General features: G+C 40.9%; 3 protein-coding genes across 3 annotated transcripts; all 3 read left to right on the plus strand.

The window, feature by feature from the left end:
* Positions 1 to 3,525: 3,525 nt before the first annotated feature.
* On the plus strand, positions 3,526 to 11,183 carry LOC128252491 (stearoyl-CoA desaturase 5). Its single transcript, XM_052980256.1, has 6 exons — positions 3,526 to 3,684; positions 7,892 to 8,301; positions 9,179 to 9,309; positions 9,373 to 9,764; positions 10,492 to 10,667; positions 10,731 to 11,183. The coding sequence occupies exons 2-6, from the start codon at positions 7,893 to 7,895 to the stop codon at positions 10,892 to 10,894; spliced, it is 1,272 nt and encodes a 423-aa protein (XP_052836216.1). The 5' UTR covers positions 3,526 to 3,684; position 7,892; the 3' UTR covers positions 10,895 to 11,183.
* A 103-nt stretch (positions 11,184 to 11,286) lies between these two features.
* LOC128252492 (acyl-CoA Delta-9 desaturase) lies at positions 11,287 to 12,797 on the plus strand. Its single transcript, XM_052980257.1, has 4 exons — positions 11,287 to 11,535; positions 11,625 to 11,755; positions 11,882 to 12,087; positions 12,194 to 12,797. Exons 1-4 carry the CDS (start codon positions 11,370 to 11,372, stop codon positions 12,693 to 12,695), a joined length of 1,005 nt encoding a protein of 334 aa, XP_052836217.1. The 5' UTR covers positions 11,287 to 11,369; the 3' UTR covers positions 12,696 to 12,797.
* Positions 12,798 to 16,696: 3,899 nt separating this feature from the next.
* On the plus strand, positions 16,697 to 23,313 carry LOC128252490 (acyl-CoA Delta(11) desaturase). The gene is made up of 4 exons (XM_052980255.1): positions 16,697 to 17,579; positions 20,581 to 20,711; positions 21,417 to 21,808; positions 22,412 to 23,313. The coding sequence occupies exons 1-4, from the start codon at positions 17,156 to 17,158 to the stop codon at positions 22,848 to 22,850; spliced, it is 1,386 nt and encodes a 461-aa protein (XP_052836215.1). The 5' UTR covers positions 16,697 to 17,155; the 3' UTR covers positions 22,851 to 23,313.
* Positions 23,314 to 23,622: the final 309 nt, after the last annotated feature.

The raw sequence follows: 23,622 nt of genomic DNA on the forward strand, positions 1-23,622 counted from the left end.
AATAATGTTCGCTTTATTAAAGTAATAACTTTATAATACTTAAGAATCATTTTTAGAAGCAAGTTTTACAAAAAAATGTATGTTTCAGCAGTTTCCGCTAAAGAAACGCTCAAACTGGTTGGTCTATTATTTTAAATAAGACATTTTTTTGTCACATTTTTTGCTGGTTAAGGAAAAATTAGAAAGTCTTAAGACTATTATTTAAATCATGATAACAGTGAATATAAAAAAGTGGTTTATTTATAGAAACAAAAAACAGTAATCAAATAGTATTTTAGTAAATTGCTCCTTTATGGGTACATTATTCATGTATACATTTTGTGTTATCATAAAATCAGTAACGCTATTGTTTCGAGCAGAATCAGACTAATCAAGTCCTTTTCAGACCTTTGCTGAACTACAATGGCTTTGGTTTATTTATGACATTAGTGCATTCCTGGCCATTTAAGCTGTCCTAGTCGATTGATTGCACTTTTTAAATTTAATTAAAAGCAACCGCAAAATCACGCAATTCAACAATTCCGAAATGTTAAACGAGAACCAAAGGCAAACAAAGCGAACTACAAGCGCTAGAACAGAGAATTGGGGGTTAAAGTAAGAGGACTGACAGGACATGAACATAAAGACGAACACGAAGCGGCTTTAATTTCAGGAGTAGGGAAAAAAGTTTTGGCCACAACAAGAGTTCGAGTAGAACTTTCGATTTACGACACATTGTTGATTTTGTGTTTGTGTTTTGGTGGTGCGATGACAAGTTGGTGGGATTTTAAGGGAAAGTGTCTCGACAACTATCGGCGATTCTATCTTAATGACCCCGCCGGGTCATTTATTATTGATGGTGCCTAATTGTGCGCCATTTTAGACGAACGGTTATCATTAGGGGTGGTAGCCTGCGAATGGTGTGGGAGTCCTTTGTCCTTGGACCGCTAATGCGCAATGCCGTCTTGAGCAACTCCATTCCATGATCTAATTAAAACGCCGCCCACACACTGACAAGTGGATTGAGGGCACTTTGAATGTAGATTTTATTTGACATGTTCTTGGCGGAAAATGTTTATGACAGTCGCAGTTCGGTTCCCACCATATCCTGGAGGGAGTGGGCCTTGGGGATTGGGAATGCGAGACCCCCACTCAGGACTTGGCTGTCCTTTTGACAAATTATTATGTCATCTCCAGCCGCTGACGATGGCGACGGCTTTCTGAGTAACGCCGCGATTTGATATAACCGAGAATCACAATCTGCAATGAATGCGTGTTTATGTAGAGCTTATATTATCAGTTGGTGATTAATCCGCAATTGGTTTAATAGTACATAGTAATATTTTGCAAAGATTATCCATTTCAAGGCTATAATTTGTTGCTATTAAATTAAGACTATTTTTCTAGTACTTAAAAAAATTAAGAAATTAACTTTGTTATTCAGAGTTTTGGGTGGTAAATGGTGTTAATAAACTCTCATGTACTATAAACTATTAAATGCTTATAAGCTAAGTGGAATTATTACCACCAAAATGTTACCACCAGCATGGTTAAGTACCCCGTATCCATATCAACTTTTAAAGTAAGTAGAAACGTTATCGCATGCACATAAAACAAAAAAATACCAAAAACGGTACAATTTTATTATATTACTTAAAATTGATAAACACGTTGTTTGCTAGAATTTTATAAAAACGTTATTGATCATAAGAAAAGATTTTTTAAAATAGAACATTTCGTTTTCCATCACAAAAGATAAGTCTGCTGTTAGTTTATCAGCTTATCGGCTAATCAGCCATAACTTCGACACTCTACAGTGCACCTTTAATATTTATTTAGAGGGGAATCGACTATGCGTCGAACCAAGCAATCAGCACGAGACAGTTCCAGGCGGGTAAAGTTGCCGTTCCACGATGACTGCCATGGGCTAGACACTAACTGATAGGCCCCCGATAAACCTGGTGTGTGGTTAGTATTCCAACTAGCAAGCTCCCAGTGTGTGCTCACTTGATGATCGCATAAGTATTGCCCAGAATTTCTTGCCTCGCTGAATTTTCTATATTTATCCAGAGCTAATGTTACATCATGCCTGGCACTACAAAGATTTCCCGAAAGCAAGCAATAAATTACGAATATTACTGGAGGGGCGATGGATTTCATTGTCAGGAAAAGAAAGCGGGAGCTATTTGTATTTGAAAGTCTAATTTTTGTAGGTTTATGGAGTTTGAGTAATAATGTCTTAAAGTCCACAGCAGATAACGACTAAAATTCGGTTTCCGGCTTAAGATTTTAGAATCATACTCCAAAAAAGTTTATTTGCAGCATGCCAGCAGTTTTAGTTCTCTCTCTACCTCGCTCTGTCATTATTGTTATCTGTAGTCAAAACATGGAAATTTCCCCCACCAACGCAAACTGTATAAAAAACAGAAAATGAAAAAATAATGATGCTATTGGCAACAAACAAATAGGGAATAAAAAGTTCTCTCCCAAGCATTTTCTATCTGATTTTCAGCTCTCTGGGAAAGTGGGCTTGTAGGAAAAGTAAGCAACTGGGAACTTGGCCGATATTTACAGCTCTGGGATCTCACGCGATGACGAAATGCCGAACGCGCAGCCCACTACTCGTATACGTTTTGTAAGATACCTACTCGCATTGAGTATACAACCCGTTGCCGGCTTCGTTTGCGCGACTGTTGCTGCTCTGCCAACGTCGGCGCCAGCTTCTACGCTGACGTCAACGTCAATAGCTCTGCCAACGTTGACACCTACTCATTGTGGAATACCCTACAAATATGGGTTAACTATGATTGGTACTTCAAGAAAGCCCATATGTACATATGTATGCCCCTACAAATGTATGAATAATTTATTGTGGAAGGCAAATGATCTGAAGAGGGAGAGTTTGGATTCTCTATTTATAAGTTGCCATAAATGTTAAATAACTATAAATAAATTTGATTTAAGTTCATTTAAGGAAATCCTTTATATCAGTTTTCCGTTCTATTAAAACTTAAAGTTATCCAAAAATTGCGTAAAAGTAACTTACCACTAAGTAGTTTCCTAGAAACTCCCTTATCTGACTTTATTTAGTCAGGTTATAATTGGTTAAAGATAATGTTTGAAGTGACCAGAGTAAATATTAAGTACCATGTAGTACCATCCCGCGATCGCCTATGCCCGTCGTTTTCCCTGAAAGTTGGTCATGTTTCACAGCGGCAGCATTGACTTTGAACCGAGAGTTGTTTGTGTAATGTTTACGGAATGTGTGAGCACAACAGAGAATGACAAACAGAGTGGGTGAACCGAAAGGGGGTGGGACGGACGAAGAGGGCAAGGCGGAATGGTAGATAATATAATAACTGTAGACGCAGCTGCAGAGCACGCAGCGAAGCGACAACAAATAAACTACAAATTGAATAGTCTCCACCGCAGTCGACGTCGCAGTCGGCGTCGCCGCCGCCGATAGTTCTGGGTGCCACCAAAGCAGCGACGCCGACGTCGGCAGAGCCCGCTCTTTTTGGATGTAAAATGTCGACCGTTTGCGGCGGGCGTCGTTAGTCACTTGAGTTCGTCCGCCTGGTCAACAACAGCGGAGAAAGCGAAGCGAGAAGAGAGTGAGAACCGCGAAGAGTACCGGCGCATCCCGAAGATCCATAGTTTCGTAGCTCCAAAGTTTCCGCCGTGGACTAGTGAAGCCCATCAAAAGTAGGTTCCAAAATAGTGATCGTAAATATTCATCCGCGTTATTACATATGTATTTTTGTTTTCATAGAGCATAATCTAATAGTGTTCACGCCCATTCCTAGTACCATTCGAGTAGTATAGTAGAACTACCAATCCCAATCCCAGTTATAATTCCCAGCTCCCTGTCCAAACACACTGCTCACATGCAAATTGTAACCCAATTGTTTGCACATTTCTGTCATTACCAGCGTCGATTAATGGGGGGTGGGATGGTGAAAGTCAACAGAGCGAATAACATGCACACAACACCGTCGGAAAAGTGCCTCCCCAAACCTCCAAATGTACCTCCCTCAGGTGTTAGCTCTAGGACTGTATACACATTATTATCCCTCACGATTTGATTGCCGCGACACGCGTTGACCCACATCAATAAACCGACCAAAACAGACTGACTAACTTAGGTTATCCACTGGAGGAGGGGGTCTCCAAAAGCTAAACTCCCAAATGGAGTCGTGAGTTCCCAGTAATTAGCGGAAAGAAATAATGAATAGCTCATAAAATACACTTAATTTCAGGATGTAAGATTCTACAAATGAATAAGTTTCCCTCCTCATGCAGGTGTTCTTAAATCCTGGAATATAATAAATCATATTCCCTTTCAAAAATATATTATATATATATTCCTTATTCGGGGAATCAAAGGATAATGACTTCGACTTTATAAATGGTTCACTTTAGCAGTGTTGTGTCTGAAATTTTCAGATTGTCAACCAAACTTTTTATTGCACCGTAAAAATAACTATTGTTTATTTTGCTTATCTGGTCGTCCAGATGTTGCCCGCAATCTCCAGTAAATTATGCTTAGATCAATAAACAAAGTCAAATAAAAATTACAAGAACTATTCAGCTGCGAATTCTTTGGAAACGCCTATCAGAGACCCTTTAACAGAAACTAACAAAAAGCCCCCAACCACAAATGCAAAAAATATTCCAACTAAAAAACAACAACGTTTATATTAAATAAGTTTTTGCTTACTCGGGGTCAATAGTTTGATTCAATGTACTTCTATTCCAGCAAAAGGAACACTTAAATTAATGATATTTTTAATCTAGTATTTAAGAAATTTCACATTCCTTGTCCAGCCTTGGAAATATCGCTTATAATTTTACGATTAAGATGCAAGAATTTAATTACTCAGGGTTCTTTCCCCCAGTGTACGCATAGTTTGCTAGCGATCTGGCCTGAATTATCTTTATATAGCGAGTGCCTTCTATTACCCCACGACCATTAAAAGCTTCAATTAAAGGTGGCTGTTGGGCCATAAGTGGGGATACTTGATCTCTCGTCGTTGCTCTATTTATTCGGGAAATCTTAGAGGTTTTCTCCCAGCCAAACAATAAAGCTCCCTGTTTTTGGGTGCATGGAAAATTTTCAATAAAATTCGGCACTTTGGCATTAAAATTGCACGGGGAGTGACGATATAGGAAAATAGTTGGTGATACGGCGACGTGCGAGCCATCAGGCAATTAGCCATGTCTGGGGACTCTAGGGTCTAGAAATCGGTAGGTGTACGGGAATCGGGCCCGGAGAGCCTCTCGATGGGCGGTCAGCTTTATCGCTGGCACTGCCAGCGAGAAATGAAAACACTCCAGAGCGAACGGGGCGAATGCCAATAAAATAGTGGCTAAATGAAGGGGAGTGCGACTGGCTCGGGGTTGTATGTTTATTATTATTTATTATTGGGCGAAATAGATTGTTTTGTGCCCAGTTTGTGCAGTGCGTTGCCAAGTCGCCGGGCCATCGAAAATCGAAATTAAACAAACGAGAGGGAAGTGGCTCTTTTATATGGAATTTAATTTATGCATGCTCGAGTCGCGTGCTCGGAGTCAATGAAAAAGTTGATCAATTCCTGTGACAGCGTTCGTCAGTTTGTGAGTTCAAGTTCCCCCCACCCGATAACCAATAACCCCCGACTTATGCCCTACTCATTCAAATTAGCGTGCGTGGCTACGTTTTCTAATTAAAAGACGGGGCGTGTTTTAGTCCCCCGCTGTGGCGAAAACCCCTCCCCATCTGCCATGTTATCAATATGTAAATTGATCAGACTCCCCTCCAATCTTATCGGCCGACAGACTTACGTAAGGGGAGCGATTCTTCGGCACCCCCATTACTCATGCCACCCGGAACACCTGGAGGGGTCAGACAGAAACTGAATCACGCATTTGGAGTGTTTGCAATAGCCGATAGGCCCTTATCAACGCTCTTAACCCGAAAAGTTTGAATGAATCTAGTAACGAAGGGGTGGTAGAGGTCCGGCTGGGAAAAAAGTGGGCCAGGTGTGCTGTGCTTATCAGCAGGGCAATAAGCCATCGAACACGCACGAGAAACGAATCGACCATTCCCCCTTGGCCGAAAATTATAGGAAATGTTCAGCGGGGGCGTCGACTATACCCAGTATTCGATGGGGCCAAAGGTATATGGCTTTCGGGTAGGAGTGTGACGTATAAAAATCAAAGGCTCTGCAACTTACGATTGCAACTCTCAGCTACCCAAGCAAATTTATCGAGTTTCGCACAAAATATACCCATGTGGTACAAAATTTTAAATTGATTTTATCAGGAGCTGTTTTGTTCTTTGAATTAAATACTTGAGTGACTGGTAGCAGATTAAACCGAAATGTGACATTCATTTTATATTTTATAGTTTTATTTAATAGCCAAATTCAAAAAATAAGCTTTTAAAAACATATAATAAATACAAATTGTACACTTTTAGGTATTATGGGAACCAATAATATCAGTCTAAGAAAATCAAAAGTTTCGCTATGTTTGTTTTCTCAGCTGGCCAAGCTATTTAGATGTATTTCAAAATCTATTCACGCTTTTTCCTCTTCCCACAAAAAGGTATTTCGTAATTTATTTAATGGTTTTTACTTTTCTATTTTTGCAAATAGCACCAATACAGTAAAATTCAATTTGATAAATTGGAATTCCGACATTAGTTTATTTTTGTAATAATTAGTAATATTTATAGTGACTAAATGATTAAAGTAAAGTTATTTTATGTGCATATAAACTATGGTCTTACGTTGTTTCCCCAATCAGGTGCCAAAAAGCTAATTAAATGTTGGTAAAAGGTATCTTTTTGTCAAAAACCTTTATAGACACATGATATTTTTATGGATAGTGAGGGTGGGGGTGTTTAGATAAGAGAACTACTTTGCAATTGGGCACCTGAGATTAGGAATTGCTTAAATCCCAGCAAATCGGAAAGTACAATGATAGATCAGAAACATCCACTCGAGTGTCACACTAATTATCGTTAAAATATTTTGAAAATGTACCCACCTGCCTGTGGTTCGTGTGCAGATCCACCTGTTATACACCTGCCCATGATTCACTCTTGTAGTGGCTTAATGGCCACTTTTGTTGGTGCCCATAATGATGTAGTGTTGCTCCATTTGTTTTCGTCCAGATAGTGGCCAACTTGCAGATCGATGATTGAAACAGGGAACTCGGCAGGCGATAAGCCACGATAACGAATTTCGATCCATGTCCACAAATAAACGATGTTCTGTTAATATCCAGAGTAAACCCTTTAGTTTTCGGGGGGGCTGAGTGGGTTGGTGGGGCGTGGCAGGTGAGGCTGGCAACAGATTTCACACCAATTACAGTCAAAACTCTCTGAAAGGCCTGCTAATAGTGCGCGCTTATAGCCGTCCTAAACTTCAATTAGCGAGTATCTGCGTGTTTGCTTTGATTGCACAGCGAGAAAAGTTATATTAAAGATTATAGACTCTTGAAAGTCATAACTATTATAACAGACAACTGCAAATATTTACATTATGAAAGGCTTATTAGCCGTAGTTTGTTTGCTTGGGTATTTCTCATGGTTGCTTGATTATATTTTCTCTCAAAATCACAAGATTGAAGAATTAGATTTTTAGTTTGTTTAGAAGTAACTTTTCGTCATGACATTTAGTGAGATTAATTTCTCATTATGGAAGTGACTTCACTGCGTATGAGTTATAACAGTTATCAACAGTTTTTTATCCTTTATATATATTTCATGTTTCGTGTGTCGCGAATGCAAGATGTTTTTTAAATATAGGTTTACTGATTCATTTAAATAGAGGATGGCATCTATTTAAGTTATTTCTTCGATAACGTCTGTTTTTTTATTGGAATTGTAGTATTGTAATATTAATCACGCTATTTTTAATTGCAGAATGTGCCTTTCATCCCCGATTCCCGGCCAAAAGCAGACGCCTGCCGTCGGCCACTGCAATGGATCCTGCAGCCTGGACAGGAATGGAAACCGCAGTTCTACCAGTGTCCCCAATGGAGGAGAACTGAAGCACAGAACACATGCCACAGATGCTACACACAACCTCATCAGAGATGAGGAAAACCTGGGCTACAAGGAGGAGAATGCGGTCTACAGGGAGAACGCCCAGGAGCAGCAAAAGTTGCTGCAGGAGCAGGATCAGAAGCTAAAGGATGCGGAACAGGCGGAGGAGGAGGAGTACAACCCGCAGATCAGATGGCCCGATTTGGGGGCCCAGGCCTTCCTGCACATCGGCGCACTGTACGGGCTATACCTGCTCTTCTACGCGAACTTCTACACATTCCTCTGGGGTGAGTGTCCACCGTCGTCCCGGGAAATTAACATCTAGTCGGCTAATGAGTTACAGCCCCTGGTCACCAATCTCTCTAATTGCATCTGCCAACATGCAAACAGTGTCCAGATAGTCGGGGTATTAGCTATTTTGTAACAAACCGCAGTTGCTGTTAACTAGGGCAGTTTTTATGAAGTGAGGTAATCATTGCATTCTAAACGCACTTATATTACAAACAATAATGAAGGTTAATCTAAAAAGTTTGAAAGTCAGTAAGTAATTTTGGGATATGCACTCTTGAGGAAAGTTGACCAAATCATTAAATTAATCCGCAATTGCCATAAACAGAAACGCAAAAGAACTTATTAAAGTAACTTTAAAATAACAAATTGTTTATACATTTAAAAAAAATTTAGTCACTTGACACATTTTTTTAAGTTATCAATAAAATGTATCATAAAAAAAGAAAGAATTAAAGTTCGCCGCACTCAACAATGTTGTTCATCAATGTTTTTGTCCAAGATGACGCATGGAAAATCAAAATAAGTTAATATTATGCAATAGGTAAACAACCATAGGGTTATATGCATATGTTGTGAACTTTGACCGTTGGCAATTAAAGTTAACGAACGCTTCAATTGCCCGATATAATTTGGCTGGCGATCGAACTGAGGGAAAGAGCGTGGCAGATATCCGAGTGGCGACAAAATAGGCCACCCCGAAGAATGGGGAATAGATAGATATATTTAGAGCCGGGCGTTGTGTCATCCGTTGGGCAGCAAATCAAGCGAGAAGCGTTACCAGCAGCACACCAAACTATTCAGATGGGCGGGTATATATATAGTATATGCTTGTTTATTTAGACAATGACATCCGTCTGTTCTTTTTTATACCAGTGGTGGTCACCGTTTGGGTCTCTGGAATTGGCATCACGGCGGGAGCCCACCGCCTTTGGTCGCACAAATCCTATACTGCTTCGTTATCTCTAAGGATTCTGCTGGCTTTTGCCTTCTCCATCGCTGGTCAGGTTAGTACTTCATTTGATTTTTCATTTGTGAGGTAAATCTATCTAAAACTTTGTAAATTACAGAGGGACGCCTACACATGGGCTTTGGATCATAGGATACACCACAAGTTCGCCGAGACCGATGCCGATCCGCACAATGCCAAGCGTGGCTTCTTCTTCGCCCACGTGGGTTGGCTGTTCCTCACCCCCCATCCCAAGGTCGTGGCCAAGAGGAAGGTCATCGACATGTCCGATCTGGAGGCGGATGCCGTGTGCATGTTCCAGAGGAAGTACTACATCCCGCTCTTCGCCCTCTGCTCCATCATCCTGCCGGTTGCTGTGCCCTGGTACTTCTGGAACGAGGACCTGTGGATGTCCTTCTGGATCAACTTCAACATGCGCTTCACCTGGACCCTCAATGTGGCCTTCTTCGTGAACAGCGTGGCGCACATGTACGGCAACAAGCCGTACGACAAGTAAGATAGACTACTGTACTTTAAAATGGTTCGATTTGAGGGTGTGATATAGCAACGGAAAAATACCAACGATAAGAAAACTAATATATTAAAACAAAACAGTGAAAGTTTTAGGGATTAATCGTTCATGCTATGAACCATATTTTTTCACTATCACCTAATTATTTGTTTATAAGTACTTAAGTATTTACACACATTAACAAATTGCCTACTTGTATTCATTAAATGAATTTAGTTCCAGACTGTAAACTTTGAATGATTGTCATGAACAATAATTAAAAGAATTAGAATTGCTTTTTGATACTATCCCCTTAGTAATTTCTAGTTGTTTACGCCATTCAAATCAACAAAATGCTTATATGTATACATTTTTAAACCATTATTTATTATCAAATGAATTTAGTTCCGCACTGTAAACACTGAAAATGTAGTTATGAACTCTTTGCTTTAATTGGCTAATAATTCAATTTAGTTTCTTTTAACCTTTTACAAATTATACACATGCACAGCTTTGCGTTTTTCGTGCCAAAATACAAAATTGTAACAGTAGGTTGTGCAAAGGGTAATAAATTTGTAATATTTAAAATTAAACTGTAGGCGTAACAGAGTCTCAAGATCTTTACAAGTTTCAACTGATTTAAATTGTCCTTATATTACATCCTTAGATTAATTGACATCTCCTTTTTCTCTGACCTACTTACTTAATTGCTCCTTTTATTAAATCCAGGAACCTGATGTCCTCTGAGGCTCCCATTGTCTCCCTGCTGGCCATGGGAGAAGGATGGCACAACTACCACCACGTCTTCCCTTGGGATTACAAGACGGGCGAGTTTGGCAACTATAGCCTCAACATCACCACCGGTTTCATCGACTTTTGTGCCTGGCTGGGCCTGGCCAAAGGACGTAAGTTGCGGATATACTTCTAAATAAATTCCAAACTAATTTATTTGTTTCCCTTTTTATTAGGTAAATCGGTATCCCCTGATATGGTCCTGAGGAGGGCCAAGAAATGTGGCGACGGAACTCGCTTCCTGGACGACGACTTCGCCCACAAGGATCCGGTGTGGGGCTTCGGGGACAATGACATTCCCCGCGAGGATATCGTGGAGCTGGCCAAGATGCAGAACTAAGCTTTGGCCGCGTATTATGTTTTCAGCCTGTGGTTTTAATAGTATTAAGTTTGAAGCACCAAGCCATGCCTAATGTTCTCTTTATAGGATCCGGGTTTTTATCTGAGATTTTGCAATCTAAACTCAATCTCATTTGGAAACTCAGGTCTGTTAAACTGGGCATTTGACCCATCCCATCCCCATCCCCATCCCATCCTGGATCACTAGGATCGCCGTATAGGGACGCTAATCTCCCTTCGTTGCTTTCGTTACTTACCTGCGGGTCAATAAACTATGTTTTGTATTATAACGCCGCTCGACTCTGAACACCCTTGGGAAATTGGAGTCTTATGCATATGCGATTGGTCTATGAATAATACATAAACTTGCCTCATCGGCTTTTGTAATTAAGGGACGGTTTTAGTATGGTCTAGACAGCCGCGTAAGGCGGAACCATTTGGATAAAGGATCGCAAATTGGAATACAGGAATCCGAAATGGAGAAAACCAAAGTCAAGGAGCTGGATCAAGTTGGGGACTCTATCCATAAGAAGCGCGATGCCATCTGGCCGGTGGTTCTTTTCTATATCCATGTAAATATCCTGGGTGTATATGGGATATACATTCTGCTCACTAGTGCTTCGTGGGCAACGATTTTATTCAGTGAGTTCGGCAGGTTAATAAGGTCCACGTGCCGCTTAACAAGTGGGTGGAACTTTTACCCAAAATATATATTTATCTTTACATATTAGCCTTTCTGCTCACACTCCTTGGAATATTGGGCGTGACGGTGGGTGTTCATCGTCTTTGGGCCCACCGGACATTCACTGCCTCCAAACCTCTAAAGGTTTTCCTAATGTTTTGCCAGACGACAGCAGGCCAGGTGAGGCTACCCCCTCGAAAGCTTTTGCTCACTACGCTTCTGACAAAAGCTTTAACTTTGAGTTTTTTACCTGAGACACACACCTTTCAGATTAAGTTTATAATTCACTTTACTTTTCCGATTCAGGGCTCCATTTACAGTGTGGTTCAGGCCCATCGTCTGCATCACGCCAAATTCCTGCAGGACGAGGATCCCTACTACAGTAAACACAGCTTCATGTACGCCCAGGTGAGAGGTGGCTTACTAAAGTACTCGCCCCAGCAAGAGGAACTGCTCAAGGATGTGGACATATCGGACCTGGAAAGTGATCCCATTGTCATGTTTCAAAAGCGGTGTGTTACCTTAGAATATTATATATTTATCTTTCATTCTTATTTTCTTATCCCCGACATTTGTATGCTGCGGAATGATAAACATTAATATTATTTTATTTTTCAGATTCTATGTCCTATTGTACATCTTCCTTAATGTGCTGCTTTCGGTTAACACCCCATTTCAGTATTTTGGGGACTCGTTGGCCACCTCCATGTTCGTGGGATTCTGGCTGCGTAGTCTGATTGTGATTAATTTGGGAAACCTGGTCAATTCATCGCACTTTATTTGGAGCATCCACAAGGGCTTTAAGCCCACGGACTCGAATAGTATATTTCTGATCACAAAGAGCTACTGGCCGCAGTATCACTATTTGTTGCCCAGGGACTATCAGAGTGGCGAATTCGGGGACTATGCCTCGGGTATTGGATCGGCCATGATACGTGTATTTGCCGCCCTCGATTGGGCCAAGGATCTGAAAACCATTGGATCCGTGGCCGTGCGCCAAGGACTCACCAAGGCGGTGGAAACTGGTCGTCCGATTGTCGAGTGCATCGAGGAACAGGTGGAGTTGGAGGAAAATGCCCTGCCAGCCAACCATTTCCTCAACCGGGAGAAGTTTATGTGAGCATATTGCAACATCGGGCCACTAAAAAGATGCGACAAATGGACGCGGCAGTCGTAAAAATAAATTAACCGCCACACAAAAAAGGAGGCGGGGTAGAGTAAACTGTGAGCCTAATTATTGGTTAGCATAAAAAACATAGCAAACAGAGGTGCAGTTCGAAGTCCATGACATTTTCGTGGGCTGGAATGGAACTGGAAATGGAAATGGAAGTGGGATGTCAGTCGGTGGGCGTGGCTGGATGCACTTGGCGGTCTTTGTTGCCCAAGAGTAAACAAACCAGCTTACAAATCACATTTCGGCCTAATTATGCATTTCCATGCACACATAGAGAAAATAATATATATGTAATGACAATGCTTATTTTATAACACATTACGGGGGAAAAATGAATTTTATAACGCAACATGAAATCGATTTAAAATAATAACATCATGGCATATAAACAAAATTACATGATCTAACATCATGAACTTTATAAATGAAAATGATATTAATATACCTCGAAATTTATGAGTAGGCGGGATCTTTATTATAAGTTTTTTCTGTGCACTACCTAGTTCCAATTTTGAATCCAAGTTCGAGTTTGTCGCCTCTTTCTGTTTGTCTTTCGTTTGTTTACAGATGCCAATTCATTTGGCAATCGATTCGTTTGCTTTCCCATGCTCGAATCGGTTGGGTACCGGGATATGGCTGCATATATTTAGATGCGAACATACATATATTCGGCATCAGGTGCTCTGTGTCGGGTTTGTGGGTTGTGCCTAATGATTTTATTAGCCATACGCAATGTGTGTTCAGTGGCTGTGTCGCTGATTGACTCGTCAATATTGACACCGCACTCAGTGCCTGCCCAGAAGCCTTTATCCAACCCATGCTCCTGCTCCTCCGATGTTTGCTGATCAAACTTGGTTTAAGCAAACCGTGCGCCTCACTTGGATCACATCGATCGATGCTAAAGAGTCTGGCCATTCTAATATACTTCTACCTCTACCACTTCCCCTACCCCTACCACTACTCTCCTAAGTAAAATTTGCCTAGGTGTGAACATTCCACACTTAACGCAACTCTACTGACTCACATTTGAGTCGGCCACTTGTACCAATTCCTAATGACTCTGCGCTGAAGTGATTACTAATGAATTTGCCTGCTAAAAGCTGCCACACTTAAAAAATTGTATGACTAACAAGTGCGTGAAATAATATGTCATGTGGTGTAAAGAAAATTACTGGAAAAAGTATAACAACAATGAAAAGTAAAGATCGTTTGCCTTTCGTTATCTATTGGCAGTTTCTTTTTTAAACTATACTATAAAATAGAGCTCTTTAAGTTTTGTTTTCTGAAGTTCTTCTTTAACAAATGTGGAATAATTTTCTTATCTATTATATGTATTTTAAATTGTATTGAATAACCCTTTGGGTACTTAAGCTTATACCTTAACTATTCACAAATGTTCCACTCAAAGAATATTTTATTAACTGCTACAAAATAAAGCATATGCAATGGTAATGGTAAACAACATTATTATTTATAAATTATATATATAATATATATGTTATTGTATATTATATATTTTTTACGATTCTGATATTATTGTATCGATCTTTCTGAGTGTATCCCTATTCGCTTTTAGCTATTTGCGCTGTGGCAGATTTGAGATATGAGATCCGCTCCGCTCTGTGGCAAATTGCAGTCGCGTCGCGTTCTGCGCTTTGTTTAGTGTTAATTTGTTTTTCATAAAGCGACTGAGCGACAGTTGAAGGTTGCACAAATTCGTGGAGTACGCAAAATCGCTGGTCGGCTTATGCAACTCAACGGCTACCATAGGCCCCAAAAAGTACCTAACATCGATTCAAGCAGGTGTGTTTGGATGCTGGGGGGTCAACCCGGCTGAAAACCCTCACCATTCACGGCCTAATCGCTGGCAAATTGAAATATTTTGCGCATGAATGACCGTCTTTTGAGCGTGCGGCCAAGAACAGTGGAACGGGAAGCGATTATAGGCAAAGAAAAAAGCAAAAACATATGAACTTCATATTTATGGTTGGGTACCTGAACAATAGTAAGCTGGCTTTGTTCGGGGGAACTTTTCGGCCAGAACCCTCATATAAAACGCTGACTGTGCGAAAAGAGAAGCTGCGCAATTTATCAAAGTGGTTTCCAATGATTTCGAGTTGGCTGTTTGTTTATAAACAAAGCATTCCCCCCCCTGGCAGACAGCAGACAATTTCCAAGCGTCTTACTGTTTTTCTGTGGCTTTGCATAATTGGCTAATGGCCGGGGCCTTACAACATCAGCACCTCATCAACAGCATCTTGCAGATATCCACCACAACACACCATTTACAGTGGGTCGAGATCAAAGGGTTCGGTCGCGTGACACTGTGAACGTTTGCAGATTCGGTAATTCGGAAATTGCGTTCGGTTGTTTGGGTGTTTCGGTTTTTTCGGTTTTTGGAGAAGCTGTAAACCCACTTTAGGATGGGACAGTGGGCTTCCTTGGCTCTGGGGTTTCGTCGCTTTGCTTTTGCTTTTGGGTTTTAATTAAGTTCGGTTTCTGTTTCTGTCGCCGCGGTTACGTAAAGAGAAAGCAACTCTCGTCTGTCGTCTGTGGGTCTTCGGGAACTGAACTTCATGATCATCGAACGGCTTTTGACTTTTTGGCTTTGGCCAACACCACACACACACACACACACACATCCACATCCGATCTTTAAACTGAAGTGTGGTGGAAGCCCAGTTAAAAGATGATGACTGGAATCGATTTTTATAAATACTTTAAGCTTGCAAAAGGAGAGATTGTCCGTATGCAAATGGGCAGCAGAATCGCAGAATCCAGCGACTGCTTCGAAAATAGAAATCGCCGAGGGAAAGGTCTTATTTGAATATCCCCCTTAAATCGAGAACCTAACGGGGCGTATGAGTTATGGGCCCTTGACAACAAGAGATCAACGGTGCGAATCCGTCATGGAGGAAATTTAACTCTTTCAATTAGTATGCTGGAGTACTAAGCACGTGTACGATTCCATTTCAGTTAGCAAATGCAATTAGAATCGTCTGCATAACTTGTAGATCGGCAGCATTATTCGAACATTCGTGAGTAATCGTGAGAAATGCCGGCAGACTTCTTGTCGGTCTCTGAATATTTTTATTTTTTTGGGCGGCCACAGGGGCTTTAGTCGGGTGCGAAAGAGACGTCTGATCAGACAGATAAGAACTGAAACTAAGGGGCAGACGCCGAGGTACTGTGTAATGTCTTAATTGGATAACTATCAGCCTACATCTTTGGTGGCAGGGTATTTAACTAACTTAAAAACATACAGCTTTCTAAATAAATTGTAAACTAAACAAATTTATACAGATTAAAACAAAAAAAAAATAAATATTAAGATTGAATATAGTTGATTATTTTTTTAAATGTATTTTGTCATTGGTGAGCTTGGACATGAAATTAAAATTATAATATTAAATACACAATTTTGAAGGTACCATTTTAATGGGCGGTTTTTGGATAACTGGTGATGTAAATGTCATTGATTAGATGGCAAATACTTCTTTGTTTTTTTCTTCAAAAGAAAACTATTGATATTTAAACGCCAACTCATGAGTGAATGTGAATCTTTCCCAACTCGCAAGCCTTTCTGAAGTGTCTTGAGTTTCCCGCAGCGACAAGGTTTGACCTACTGATGCATGACACCCAAAGACCCACACATTTGGCGTAAATTCGAGGTAGCGCACATCAAGAGCTGCTGACTGCGCTGCTGATTCTGCGTCCAAGTGCCGATCCGAAGTGAAACACGAAGCCATAGCCGAAGCTGTAGCCGAAGCTGTAGCCGAAGCCGAAGCCGAAGCTATAGCCGAAGTTTGCTAAACCGAGGCTACAGCCGAAGTGGTAACAGGTGGTTCGGTGGACGTGTGTGTGTGTGGTGGCATAATCTTGGCCTTCTTGGCCATTTCGTCTCTCCATTTCTTTTCTTCACCTTTGTGCGGTGCGTCGGCTTGGAAACTCCGTCAGTCAGTCGGTCAATCAGTCAACTTTGGCTCAGTCGCCGTTGCCGTCGCAGTCGCTGCCCAGGTGAACCGAACTTAACTGCTCTGCTCAGGTGAGCCGCATAGGTAGGAATTTACACTTTTGGCTACGATCATTTGTCTACGGAACGGCGCCGCGTTGAGTTCGTTAGACGCGAAAAGCGACCAAAAGGAAATTCCCCTGTAAAATAAAAAAATAACGAACCGCGTCCGCTCAAGTGACAGTTTGGTTTTTAGTAAGAAAGCCAAACTCCAGCTCCGACTCTGGGCCAAGTACTCCGGCAATTAGGCCCTTCGAGTGTTTGTGTGTTAAGCTGTGAAGAAAGTTTGGCGAGTGTGCGTGCGGCAGCAGTTACGAAACGCGGTTTCCGCCGGCGAACCCAAAATAAAAACCCGGGGGCCCCAGAGAGAAATACATATCTGTGAAAGCGCAAAATGGGTCACCTTTCCACCTCGGAGCGAGTGTGCAGCAAGACGCCGGCCATTTCGGGGGATTCGAGTCCGCCGCTAGTGGCCCGCAGGTCCAAGTTGCCCAACGGGGATGCTCAGCAGCAAGTGCGACGGGGCGAGGATTCGTCCCCGGAGCTGCCGCCCCGCGGCAAGCTGCAGCTGCCCCCAAAAAGGGAGGAACTTTCGCGGGCCGTCATCCCCAAAGGGATGGCCAGGCACGTGCCCAGGGACGCCATAGATCTCGAGGAGTACACCCGCACCTTCGTCGGCGATCGCGTGCTGGGATGGCAGTTTAAGGCCCCCCTAAAGTGGGACAAAGTCATCCAGATCTCATTGCTTCACATCGTGGCCGGAATCTGCCTGCTGACCTATCCGCTGCGAAACCTCAATCTCTACACCACCATCTGGTGTAAGTATCAATATCCGTCGAATATTCACCATCTAACTCATCCATATCCATCCCATCCGGCATTGCGTAATGCCCACTCTCTCTTTCTATCGTCTGTCGAATTTGGAAATGGTGGATTGGGGATAGGTGTGGAAACAAAGAGTCATCTCTGATCGATGCTGTCTGTAAAGGGAAAAAAATTACACATAGATAAAATTATACTTACATGGCAAAGTTCACAATTTATACTGGATGTGCCTTTTTCGATTAAAAATTAAATTCAAAATTAAATTAAAATTTTACCTTTGTATACTTTTATATTGTATTCATATTTTTTGATTTTTTTTTAACATCTTCATGGTTGGCATAATTTTTGATTTCAAAATTACATGAAATGGGAAGATCAAAGTTTTTTAAGACAGTTAGTTTTCTGCAATAGTCAGCTATATTTTTTGGTAATGTTTGTATTAAGATTTTTTTTAGATGCCATTTAGATGAAACTTAGTCTTCTTTTTAAAGTACTAAATTTAAAGGAAATCTTAAGTCCAAATTGTAATATTTTTCTCCCAGTGCTGATGTGTTGTTGGTGTCGCTGATGATGTTGTCTTTACAGTTTCCACTCCCCCAAATTTGTTGCCCCACCAATTATTTGCAATTTAGCGCGCCCAGCGCCTTAAGCCCCTCGGCGTTTTCTTTCTCTGGGCCATTACAAAATGCGTCCCCTTGTTATTGCCTTTAATTGATTACCGCTTAACACGACGCCCCTTCCCTTTCCCATTCCCTCCTGGCCCCTTTCCCCCTTTTCCCCCAAAAGCGCCCTTCAGCTTCTGCTTTTTGTTATACGACGTGTGTTGAAATCTCTTTCATTGGCTTTACTTTGGGTTTGGGTTTTGAGTTTACGGCTGGCATGCAATTTCAGTCTCAGCACAAAAATTGACTGACACAGGTGGATTGCAGAAAACAAAACCAAAACGTGCTGGTCTACAATAAATATGCGGTCAAAAAGAGAGGTTGCCAGTGAGAAAGAGAATCGCTTGACACAAATTTATTTGGGGCTTTGAAAGATCTACCCCACTGTTATTAAGCCTCGATATTAGGTAAACAAGGTTGAACTAGAAATTTCTGGGTCTTTCAATTCAATACTGCTACATTTACGATTTCAGCTTACGGGGCCGTAAGTCAAAGTTAAGCCAAAGAATAGATAATATGTTTGTTTTGTAAATAATGGTTACCAAGGTTGAGTTGGAAATTTCTGTCATTTTCTGAAATAAATAGTCCAAGTCGCAAAAGATGATTTATCATAGAAATTCTTGGATACAAAAGATTGTAAAGTACTGTACCTTTATAGATCTTGTTTTACATGTCGCAACTTCATATATTTCACAAGACAAAAGATGATTTATTTGTTCGGTAAACACTGACTCAATTTTTGAGCACTTCACATGCGAGTAGGGCAAAAAAAATCAGTTGACATTGAGACAGCAGACTACGGGGATGCTCCATAACCGATTTCGTTTTCAATGGAATTACCAGAGCGTATGAAGCTCGGTACTTGGGCACTTCCCTCTTAATGGCTGTACAGCGAAAAATGCCTTAATACCTGGTAATTTTCAATATTTATTGCGCATTGTGCGGCCTGACAGGCAAAAAAAAAATACAAAAAAAAAATACAAGGAGTATCCTTGTATGAGGAGCATCCCTATTTGGGGCGTCGTGCTCGTAAATATTTTGGCAAATTGGCGGTCGAACGTGCAGCGCCTAAAGATGCTCCCTGGCATGCTGGGAATTATCATCTTTTGCCGGTTACGTAGATGGCGAAAATTGTCGTGCTCAGGCCAAGATATTGATTAAAAAAAATGGGAGGAAAAAGACTCTGAGCTGAGGGGACTTACATAAACGCATTAACATTGGGCGTTAATGAAGCTGCCGAAAAAAACTAACATTTATATAAAGACAAGTCAACGCTCTTCCGACTCAGGGACGCTTGTGGTTTTTCTGTCTTGGGATCAAAAAAGATGGGCGGTGGAATAGCTAATGCAGCTAAGCGTTTCAGCGATCTTCGAGTCAACTCAAAATCTAATTTCCAAACAATCTGAACTTGAACTTTTTTGCTATAGCTACAAGTTCCACTGCATTTGGCATGCAAATATCCAAATTAGAGATCTATTTATACGATATGTTTCCTATATTTATTACTGGAGAATAAATGAGAATATTTTAGAAATATTAAAAAATTACATGAAAATCATTGGATTTAACACTACTTCAGCAAAATAGCCAGAATAAATGGAAAAGATTTGAGTCATTATTATTGATGGTTATACGTAACCCATTTGTGGGCACACCAATGTTAAGTTTGATCATTTCCGCACTCTGTGTTGGCCTTTAATTGTTAATTTCATTTTTTGGTGAGACGGAACTGGTTTTTGTCGCAACATTGTGAAGGCTAATCTTTCCTCCAACCAATCGAAAGATCTATGAAATTCCCATTCAGTGAAATCGTTAATAGTTCATTAGTTGGTTGCCGAAATGTGCGATGCGGTGCTGCTGTCCGAGCATATTTTAAATTCTCCTATATCATGGATCGTTAGGCGATGCGGAAAACCCCTTCGTGGGATCAATAAGTCATTACTTCTAATAGCACTTCTAGTAGCAATTAACCAAATCAATAGGATGGTGACAATGGCATTTTGCATATTCTAATGGAAGAGATCGTCTGGAAAGGTTTGTACCTTTGTGTGATTTCCATGAGAGTGATATTTCTAATGATGGCCAGAATCGTGATCAGTCATTCACCGGATTTATATAAAGTTCCCCTACCGTCTAACCTTGTGCCATCTCGATTCTCTTTTATACTCCATTTGTTTGTCGGCGAAATTAGCAACCAGCCTCAAATAGCTCAATTTGCGGAAATGTAATTTCGGGTTTTTCTTTTGGCATCCAATTAGCACTGCCTTTGTCCAAATCTTTATAGCCGACACTTACATCTAACTTTTAATTTATGTATGTATTTATCTTCCAGCATTCTTCGTTGGCGGGGTGGCTGGATTTGGAGTTACGGCCGGAGCCCATAGGTTCTGGACCCATCGAAGCTACAAGGCCAACACCGTGTTGCGATCCATTCTGATGGTCTGCTACTGCGTGGCCGGACAGGTGAGTTTACAAGAAGATGAGGATCGGATCCCTCGACCTTTGGCACACGTAATGCCACCTGAAGACTTGTCCGCATTTTGCCAATTCATTTGACGCGCCACCTTCGGTTTTTTTTTTTTGGGGGGGCTGTAATGCAATTAACATTAATTGCATCATTAAGTATAACAACTTAATGCCTGTCGCGACTGACAAACTGTAAAATTGACAATTCCAACTACTCGGGGCAGCCGCGACTGGCAAAAGTGTTTTGCTTTGTGTATCTCGCAGATACATTTGTCTTATTTAATGACTGCAGCGATTAAGCGCAGCAGCTCTCAGCCGCAGATGCTTAGATTTCGCTGCGGAGCGTGAAAGATATATAAATATATGTACTGAGCGACCTGGAGATTAAGATGAACAATAAAATTTGATGGAGTGTTAAATGAGCCCCGCTGACCCACTAAAGATTGTCACTTTTAGATAAAGTTTCTTCGCAGAATGGATTTTTAATGTTTAACAAAAAGTTACATTCTTTTTTATGATCAATTTTCTTTTATTTTATGAGGCGTTTATAATAGTTAGTTTGTTAATGTCAAAGAGATGGTTGCTTAATATCTAAAAAACTATCAAATAATATTTTAAAAGATAAAAGTGCTTAAGAAACCTTTAGTTGATGTTTTATTTGTTTCCTCTTCTCTCAATCTAATATAAAATAAATTCTTTCAGAACACCCTATACGACTGGGTTCGTGACCACCGAGTTCACCACAAATATTCGGAGACGGATGCGGATCCTCACAATGCCAATAGGGGATTTTTCTTCTCCCATGTGGGATGGCTGATGATGCTGAAGCATCCGGATGTGCTTCGTCGCGGTCGCCAGATCGACATGAGCGACATTCTGGCCGATCCCGTGGTGCGATTCCACCAGAAATACTTCATCCCCCTGAAGACCTTCTTCTGTTTCATCTTGCCAACTGTGATCCCAGTTTATTGCTGGGGTGAATCCTGGACGCTGGCCTTTGTGCAGCAGTGCCTTTTCCGCTACGTGAGCAGCCTGAACTTCACCTGGTCTGTGAACAGTGCCGCCCATCTTTGGGGATCCCGTCCCTATGATAAGTAAGTGTGCCACTTCCCCTAAAAAATATTGTGCCAATAAGGTGCTGACATTAACATATTGTATTGTAGAGCACTAATACAGGTCACTTTACTATTTTACTCATTGACTCAATGCGTTATTTTGCTGAAATAGCAGGCGAAAAATAAGTCTCACGTGCCAACACCTTCTAGATAAAAATAGAATGAAAAATACATAAGCACAAAATACAAAAGAAATCATTTGATGAATTAAGAAATTGTTGTTTACATAAGAAATGTTTTAAAATAAGGCCCACAATATTGAGGTTTATTTTAGATCTAGTTAATAATAGTGTTTTTTTCCTTGATATATTTTTTCTATAAAAAGCAACAATTGGTTATGTTGTGGTTGTTTCCGTTAGATTAAAATATTTAATTTAATGAGTTGAAAAGCTTTGTTTTGTTTAAAAGAAAGATGTATTGTTTTCTCAGAAATGTTTATTTAACCCACTTCAAAAGATCTAACTGAACTTTTACAACAACTTTGTTTGATTTTTAGAGAGTTTATTTGTTTTCTTAGTTGAGTTTATCTAACCCATTTCAAAGGATAGATCTAATTGACATCTTTTTTGTCTTGCCCATCAGGCGCATCATGCCCAGCGAGAACATCTACGTGTCGCTGTTGGCCATGGGCGAGGGATGGCACAACTACCACCACGTCTTCCCCTGGGACTACAAAGCAGCCGAGCTGGGTAACTACACCGTGAACTTCACCACCATGGTGTTGGATGCCTTCCACAAGCTGGGCTGGGCCTGGAACATGAAGCAGCCCTCCAAGGAGCTGGTGCGTCGCACCCTGGAGAAGTATGGCGATGGCACCCACGCCTCCCAGATTGGCGGTCCTGAGGAGTTCAAGGATGGAGTGGTGGCCGGCGCCACCATGGTGGGCCATGTGCACTATGCCGAGGTGCCCGATCCGGATCTGGAGTACGATGCCGAGTCCAGCAGCACGGAGAGCGCCAAGCTGGACGAGAATGAGAACGAGGGCGAGCGGATGAAGAAGTCCAAGAAGGCGGCCAACTAGGGATCTCCATCTCGATATCGATATCGATATCGGGAGCGGGATCGGAATAGGATTCGGGAACTGGCGTCCAGGCATCTAGAGATCGAGATGGGCTCGCGGATCACTGATGGGAAGGATCGTCACTTAATCTTGCGTCTATGCGAGGGCGGGACATAGTCGATAATCGTTTTTTTAAATTAAACTCTATTCTATTATTATCTATATCTTCACTTCAACCCAACACACTTGCACCGCAATGGTTAACAATCACACAGATTCACACACTCACACACAACCAAACACATACCCCCACATCCACTCATTTTCAAATCTTCATTTGTGTAGGTTTAGGTATTTAGCAGATAGCACGGTACGACATAAGTTATAAGTCACACACAAATTTACGTATAAATGACAACAACAAAATTTGCCGAAACAAATAAAAAAGAAAAATAAATATTTACAAATAAAAACAATTCAAAAATCCAAAGTAAATCGCATTTCAATTGGTCGATGGTCGGTGGCCCCTCAAGTATTGTCTTTTCTTGAAGCGAGTGACAAATGCCTGGCCATATTTATAACATGAACTACTAATATTTACTTTGTTATGAGCTTAAGATGGGAGCTTGGAAACTTTTTAGTGCCTGGAAAAAAAACTCCTTATTCAAATGAACCATAGGTGCGAAAAATGTTTTTGAATAAATCATCAACAATTAACGTACATAATGTATACTTAATCATCTAGGAAGCTTTGGAAACTTTTTTCAGAGAATATCAATTCAAGTAAGCAAGA

This window comes from Drosophila gunungcola, chromosome 3R, assembly GCF_025200985.1.
Source record: "Drosophila gunungcola strain Sukarami chromosome 3R, Dgunungcola_SK_2, whole genome shotgun sequence".
NCBI classification, from domain to species: Eukaryota; Metazoa; Arthropoda; class Insecta; order Diptera; family Drosophilidae; genus Drosophila; species Drosophila gunungcola.

Coding starts and splice junctions, on each gene's coding strand:
- LOC128252491 (XM_052980256.1), top strand. CDS start 7,893: ATGTGCCTTTCATCCCCGATTCCCGGCCAAAAGCAGACGCCTGCCGTC. Junction 8,302..9,178: donor CTTCTACACATTCCTCTGGG/GTGAGTGTCCAC, acceptor TTTTTATACCAG/TGGTGGTCACCGTTTGGGTC. Junction 9,765..10,491: donor GGCAACAAGCCGTACGACAA/GTAAGATAGACT, acceptor TATTAAATCCAG/GAACCTGATGTCCTCTGAGG.
- LOC128252492 (XM_052980257.1), top strand. CDS start 11,370: ATGGAGAAAACCAAAGTCAAGGAGCTGGATCAAGTTGGGGACTCTATC. Junction 11,536..11,624: donor GTGGGCAACGATTTTATTCA/GTGAGTTCGGCA, acceptor TTTACATATTAG/CCTTTCTGCTCACACTCCTT. Junction 12,088..12,193: donor ATTGTCATGTTTCAAAAGCG/GTGTGTTACCTT, acceptor TTTATTTTTCAG/ATTCTATGTCCTATTGTACA.
- LOC128252490 (XM_052980255.1), top strand. CDS start 17,156: ATGGGTCACCTTTCCACCTCGGAGCGAGTGTGCAGCAAGACGCCGGCC. Junction 17,580..20,580: donor TCTCTACACCACCATCTGGT/GTAAGTATCAAT, acceptor TTTATCTTCCAG/CATTCTTCGTTGGCGGGGTG. Junction 20,712..21,416: donor GCTACTGCGTGGCCGGACAG/GTGAGTTTACAA, acceptor AAATTCTTTCAG/AACACCCTATACGACTGGGT.